At 44.9% G+C, this 7,287-nt stretch overlaps 1 protein-coding gene across 4 annotated transcripts in view; it reads left to right on the forward strand.

Moving 5' to 3' along the window:
- Wdr20 (WD repeat domain 20) overlaps positions 1 to 7,287 on the forward strand; it is a 65,564-nt gene that overhangs the window by 36,860 nt on the left and 21,417 nt on the right. For 2 of the 4 annotated variants that reach the window (XM_031357801.1, XM_031357803.1), the window contains exon 2: positions 6,371 to 6,553. In XM_031357801.1, the coding sequence (XP_031213661.1) occupies positions 6,371 to 6,553 (183 nt within the window). Of the gene's footprint in view, positions 1 to 6,370; positions 6,737 to 7,287 lie in introns of those variants that run through there. The other 2 variants (XM_031357800.1, XM_031357802.1) reach the window with 1 other exon arrangement.

Genomic DNA, 7,287 nt, shown 5'->3' on the forward strand with positions numbered 1-7,287 from the left:
GAACTCACTCTGTAGACCAGGCTGGCCTCAAACTCAGAAATCCTCCTGCCTCTGCCTCCCAAGTTCCTGCAGAGGATCAAGTGCTGGGATCAAAGGCATGCGCCACCACTGCCCGCACTGTCTTTTTTATTTTTTGTTTTTTTGTTTTTTTAAAGACATTTTAGTCTTCCCTTGGAAAAAGACTGGTTTGTCCTAACATGTCTCTCAGATGTGGATGGGAAGGAGAATAAAATTCACCTTTATTATTTGCACTGCTCCCATAATACATTTAGGATCTGTCATTTAGCACATTTTTTTTTTCAAAAGAAGTCACTGTCTTTCATACCATATCAAATGCTCTGGATACCCTAGAGGATCAGCTAGCGAGTTCCCTCAAAGAAAGCTCAGCGCAGGCCCACGTGATGTGACATGGTTGTGCTCACCACACAAAAGCCCAAGTCAGGGGGTACCCACTGAGCTGTGGGAGCCAGGCTGCCTCTGACCAATACCCTGTTAGCTTAGCAGCATTCTCCAGGGAGCCAGGCAAGCAGGGGAGAAGTGTGAGCTGGAAAGAACAATTGCTCACCTATCGTACTTCAGGAAAAGAATCCACAGAGAATCTGTGGCCCAAGGAAGAGAGAAGTCAGGATTATTAAAGAATTCTTACTGACTAGAACTTTGGTCACTGGCTCTGATTGCCTCCTGGGATTATCTTAGTTCATTACAGTCTTTATCTGCAACAGGGTTTGACGTAGTTGAGCATGGTGGACGCAGAAAGGAATGTTTTATTGTGCACACCATATGGCTGGCTGCCTTAGAAGGCCAGAAGAGAGTGTTGGATTCCCTGAAACTGGAGTTACAGATGTGTGTTAGCTACTGTGTGGACTAACACAAGTCCTCTGCTAGAGCAGCTAGTGCTCTTAACAGCTGAGCCATCTCTCCAGTCCTCTTGAGTTTTTAAAGGATTGGTTCTCATTGTTTAACTCTTTGTGGTTTTGTTTGATTGTCAAAGTCTCCCAAGTGCTTGCAAGTGTGTACCCCCAAGTTGTGGGGTTCATTTTGTATTTGTTTCTTTTTGAAACGGGGTTTCACACTATAGATCAGACTGGCCTGGAATTTGTCAATCTCTTGCCTCAGCCTGGATTGAAAGATGTTGATTTGGATTTGGGTTTTCTGTAGTGTGAGACAGGCCAGGCCTCATGGCATAAGTTAGCCTCTGGCTTTGAATTTTGTTGTTGTTTTGTGACAGGATCTCACTTTATCCAGGCTGACCTCCAACTCATTTTATAACCAAGGATAACCTTGACTCTCTGCTCTTCTTGCCTACACTATCAAGCGCTAGGATCTCTGGCCTGGCATGCCTGGCAAGTATGCATTTTTAAAGCATTACTTAAAATGTTTACTAAGTTGAGGACTAATGAGTATGATGGCATTAATAACTCCATATGTAGAACTCTGAACTCATACACACTTTTAACATTGAAAACAATCAAGAATAATAAATGTAGTTTCTTAAGTATTTCTCTCAGTAAATATTGAGTGTTTATGGGAGGCTCTATTGAGGCTAGAAACCTCATTTTTAAAACTGCTAAGAAGTCTAAAGAAACTGGCTCTGTTACAAATTCATGTTTAAAAGAGGTCAGATGATTGACAGTTCTGATGCAAAGCATGTAGAAGCCATTAGGAAGCTGAAAGCCAAATGTGAATTTGTAGACCAGTATAGTGTACCTTAGAAGTTCTATTCCTTAAGGGAGTTGTTATTGTACATGCATGTACACCTGAGTGCCAGAAGAGGGCATCAGATCCCATTACAGATGGTTGTGAGCCACCATGTGGTTACTGGGGATTGAACTCAGGACCTTTAGGACAGCAGCCAGTGCTCTTCACCGCTGAGCAGTCTCTCCAGCTTTGGATGAGAAAGTTTTAAAGTTGGTCCTATACCACTCTTGGGACATACAGAAACACAGCTGAACCCTAGGTCATGATAACATATAAAAGTAATTCTGGGGCTAAAGATAAGGCTCAAGGGGTAAGAGCGTGTATGGCCTTTCAGAGGACCTGGCTCGCTGATTGGAGGTCACAGTGATGTGTGCTCTAGTCCCAGTGGATCTGACACACTCTGGCCTTGACAGCTATTGTATACACATGGGGCACAGGTGTGCACACAGGCAAATCACCTGTATACATAAACTAAAAATAAATCTTAAAGAACTAAAAATTCTGAAGCCCTGCAAGTGCTTAAGCATTTAGACTTTGTGGGATTATTGAAATGCTTGGGAGCTTGGATAAACTGAGGAGCACAGAGTAGTAGCCAAGAGAACCATTGGGTCTTAAAAGTGACTGGTAGGATTCCTGAAGGTGACCATGGAGACTACTGTAGCTGAGGGCATGGCACAGGAAAGCTGCAGAAAGAGGCTCTGTCCACCGAGGTTTGGCACAGAATAACTGAAGGTAGAGGAGAGCACTGGGCCATCCATGACCCTGCAGCCATCCACAGTTTCTTCTCAGACATGCAATGGGCTAATGGTGTCAAGTTCCTAGTGTGGGGCTGCTCTGTAGGAAGTGCTCAGTGAAGACAACTACTATTTGTGAAAGAAGGGGGGGTGTGGCAAACAGGGAGGTTTTATGCTTAAATTAGTTACAGGGAAAGCTAGCTGTCAGGGGGGAAGGTTGGATTTAAAGCTAAGTTTGCACTTAACTTTGCAAGTTTGAAAGTCTAAACTTTCCCCTTTTGCCAGATGGTCCTGGAGCAGGGAAGCCATCTACCAGGGAGTAATGACCCCTTGAAGAGGGGCAGATGCTGGCTCAGGAATTGACATCTGCTGTTAGCCCCAAGTAGTGTCACACACACAGTGGAGAGGAAGTAGGACAGAAATACACAGAGCTAGGTGATTGGCCGTTGAGAGGAGACAATCTGGGAGACAGTGTGCTGTTTGAACTGACAGAATGTGTGGTAGCCTTCTCTTCTGCCTAGGCTAGAGATCTTGAGTACCAACAGTAGAGTCCATGAAGTATTAGAAAAGTAATTTTGGGGGGCTGGTGAGATGGCTCAGCGGGGAAGAGCACTGACTGCTCTTCGGAAGGTCATGAGTTCAAATCCCAGCAACCACATGGTGGCTCACAACCACTTGTAATGAGATCTGATGGCTTATTCTGGTGCGACTGAAGACAGCTACAGTGTATTTACATATAATAAATAAATAAATCTTTAAAAAAAAAAAGAAAAGTAATTTTTGTGCGTGGGGAGTCACTTCAGGCTTCACGGTAATTCTGCTTGGGGTAGGTAGCACTGTGCCTGGTATGCCTTTAGTGGAGAGGAGCTTGCACAGAACAGTAGCCTGAGGCAGGAGAAAGCAAGTGTCCTAGGGGCCAGCAGTGTGGTCCTGAGTTCAATTCCCAGCAACCACATGGTGGCGCACAACCATCTAGAATGGAATCGGATGCTCTCTTGTGGCACACAGGTGTACATGCAGATAGAGCATTCCAATACATTAAATAAATCTTTAAAAAAAAAAAAAAAACTCTTTCTCATCCATCTTTCTTTCTAGTTTTTTGGGGTAGGGGTGACTGCAGGTTCTTGCTTTTGTTTTTTGTTTTTTGTTTTTTCGAGACAGGGTTTCTCTGTGTAGCCCTGGCTATCCTGGAACTTATTCTATAGACCAGGCTGGCCTCAAACTCAGAAATCCACCTGCCTCTGCCTCCCAAGCGATGGGATTAAAGGCTTGTGCCACCACTGCCCAGCCCTGTGACAGGGATCGCAAAATGTAGTCCTGACTATCCTGGAATTGCTCTGTAGACCAGCCTGGCCTGGAATTTTGAGATCGCCTGCTTCTGTCTCCCAGCTGCTAGGATTATTACAGGTGTGCCACCACTGCCTGACTCGAGTTGTTAGTTAAAAAAAAATTTGTTAGGCCAGCCTAGTCCACAGAGAAACCTTGTCTCAAAGAGTCAATAAACAAACAAACACACACCCACAACTGGACTGGAGAGATGGCTCAGAGGCTCTTCCAGAGGACTTTGATTTGATTCCCAGCACCCACCCTGGGGCACACAACCATCTAATTCCAGTTCCAGTGGATCTAATGTCCTCTTCTGGCCTTCTCAGGCATGCATGTGATATATATGAGACATGTATGAGACAAACTCTTACATAAAATATTTTCTAAAAACAGTAATTGAGTGGTTTGAGTTTTCTTCTTTAGCTGCCAGTTGTATTATTTCGTCCATGTTTCCGTGTGCTGCTGCCTTCATTGTTGTGGGATGGCTTGCTCTGGCAGTCCCTCAGTCTGGAATGTTACTGCCCAGCCTCTGGGGCTCAGTGGGAGTCTTCATCCCTCAAGCTATGCGTCCCTTAGGTGCTTCCTGTGCAGATCCTCAGACTCTGTCCCGCTGCCCTGTGCTGGCCGGTGTCTTCCGGTGTCTGCCTTCCATCCTCCCTTTTGTTTGAATCAGTGTTGTCCCCTGTGCGCTTTCCATGTTCTGTGCTCTACTCTGAGGCCACCGTTGGTGGGACAGAAAGTTTCACTGTGTTTTTGGTTGGTTTCTGTATTGAGGGAAGATCTCACTGTGTGGCCCTGAACTCTGAGATCTTGCTGACCTTTGCCTCTCAAATGCTGGGTGTGAGGGCATGCACCCCATCTGTGCCTTAGTGGAGGAGAGCTGGGAAGATAGCCTGCCTCCTTTATGCTTGGCTTCCGGGACAGCAGGTCCCTCTTGTGTCATAACTATGAAATCCTCAGTTTCCAGCTTGCTCATAGTTAAAATTCTGAAGTCCTGTTTTCTAGTAAGTATTTGTTATTTGGGAGTCAAACACAATAAGTCATATAGTGTCACTTATCGTGTCACATACGGGCCTTTTTGGAAGAAAAGAGGGTACTGGGGCCTGTGGGCTTGCAGTGCTGCCTGGACGAAGAGGAAATGAGAGAGACTGTGTCTCCATTTGTGCTTTTGTCTTTCCCTTTTTAGTTTCTTACTTTAAATGTGTCTGTGTCTGTGTAGGTATGTAAAGTCTCCTTAGGCTTGGGCAGCAAGCACCCGTACCCACTGAGCCATCTTGCTAGCCCTCCACCTATGATTTTCAAACATAAGGGGTATGGCTTGCTGATTTGAGAGAGTCAACCCAGCATATTGAGCTTGCATGGAACACTTCTTGAAGAAAATATGCTTTTTGCAAAAGAAAGGAAACATGCCAATCTGTGTTCAGTCCCTGTACCCAGGTAGTAGAAGCAGAGGCAGAGCCCTGACGTGTATAACTTGTCTGCCAGCCTCCAGGGCTCCATGTCTCCTGGGGTGTACACATAGGAAAGGAAAAAGCGCACACACTTCATTCCAGTATCAGGTCAGGAGGCAGAGGCAGGTGGACCTCTGTGAGTACAAGGCCAGCCTGGTCTACAGACTGAGTTCTAGGACAGCCAGGCCAACACAGAAAACTTGTTTCAAAAAGAAAAAAATTTTATTTTTTTTTTTTTTTTTGGTTTTTCGAGACAGGGTTTCTCTATATACCCCTGGCTGCCCTGGAACTCACTCTGTAGACCAGGCTGGCCTCGAACTCAGAAATCCGCCTGCCTCTGCCTCCCAAGTGCTGGGATTAAAGGCCTGTGCCACTACTGCCCGGCCAAGAAAAAAAAATGTAATGGGGGGAATTGGGGACCCATTGAAAAGTCACTTTTAACTGGAGCCAGACTGCTTTTGACCTTGAAATGTATTAGATGTATTTTCTCCCTATCTGCTTATGGTCAGCAGATCTGGGTTCCAAATCCAGCTCTGACATTTGCTAGGTAGAATGATGACTTAAAGGTGGTGGCAGCAGAGATGGAAGCCTTGCCTGACTGACTTCAGCAGTGCTTCTCAGATATTGGGGCATCGGATCACCTGAGGGGCTTGTCAAACTACAACTCTGGCTACTCCCATCATTCCTAGGGCAGGACCTGCAGCGGGTCTCGAGAGTTTGCATAGTGAGTTGCCTGGCAGTCTGTAGACCACACTTGAGTAAGCTCTAGGTTACTGAGGTGTGGGCGTTCAGGTGCAGTAGACGTGCCGAGCTTACCGTGGATAGACCTACTGTGTTAGAATTCTTGGAATGCATTTGGAAATGTGGAATTTAGGATCAAAGAACTTTGCCTTCTGAAATTCAGGAGACAATGCTACATGTATTTTAAGGAGGAAAAGTTGTGGAAATGACAGTTATAGTTAGTCTAACAATATCTAATTGGCTACATGTGTGAAATTGTTTCCGTAAAATATGCAGTGAATGTTAAGTCACAATTGAAGCAGTATTTTAAATAACTTTGTTTAAAAAAAATTGTAGTTCATAGTGGGATCTAAAGTAGTTTAACTTCGCCTTCTCACCTTAGTGTGCTGTTTATTGTATTATTTTTCTCTCTCCCTCCAGGCTGCTGACTTGAGTAAACCAATAGATAAAAGGATATACAAAGGAACGCAGCCTACTTGCCATGACTTCAACCACCTAACAGCCACAGCAGAGAGCGTCTCTCTCCTAGTGGGCTTCTCGGCAGGCCAAGTCCAGCTTATAGACCCAATCAAGAAAGAAACCAGCAAGCTATTTAATGAGGAAGTAAGTAGCGCCCCACCTCAGCTGTGGAGAAGCCCTGGAAGAGTCTCGGTGTTCTTACTCAAAGGGAGCAGGCCTTTTCACAGTTTAGGTTAACCCCAGTTTTCATTTGCTCAGCTGTCTTTACCTAGTATTGTGCAAGTTTAAATGTGGTAGATTAATATTCTAAACGTGTTTTTCTGTGGAGTAACTGTTTTGTGTATTTGTACAGAGAATGATCAGCTGTCTACAGCAGGTGATTTCAAACCCTCTGTACTGGGGTTGGGAGGAGCCCAGTGGGAAAGTGTTATTTTGGATTTCCAGCACCTACATAGATAGCCAGGCATGGCCACCTGTCTCTTTCATTCCAGCCCTGGGAAGTGGAGACTGAAGGATCCTTGGGATCAGCTAATCTGGATGTGTCCAGGGAGCTCCAAGTTTCAGTGAAGAGACCCTGGTTTTGGTTTCTTTCTTTTTTTGTTTTTGTTTTTGTTTTTATTTATTTATTTATTTTTTGTTTTTTTTTAAAAAGACATATAATAGTAGAGGAAGCTGCAGCATGTTGACCTCTGGTCTCCACAGATATATGTGTACATGCACATGCATCTGTGCATATATGTATACATGCACATGCATCACTTGTATAATGGGGACAAGCACAGTGATAACTTAAGATGTGGTTTTTGGCCAGGCGGTGGTGGCGCATGCCTTTAATCCCAGCACTTGGGAGGCAGAGGCAGTCGGATTTCTGAGTTCGA

This window comes from Mastomys coucha, unplaced genomic scaffold, assembly GCF_008632895.1.
Source record: "Mastomys coucha isolate ucsf_1 unplaced genomic scaffold, UCSF_Mcou_1 pScaffold6, whole genome shotgun sequence".
Taxonomy (NCBI): domain Eukaryota; kingdom Metazoa; phylum Chordata; class Mammalia; order Rodentia; family Muridae; genus Mastomys; species Mastomys coucha.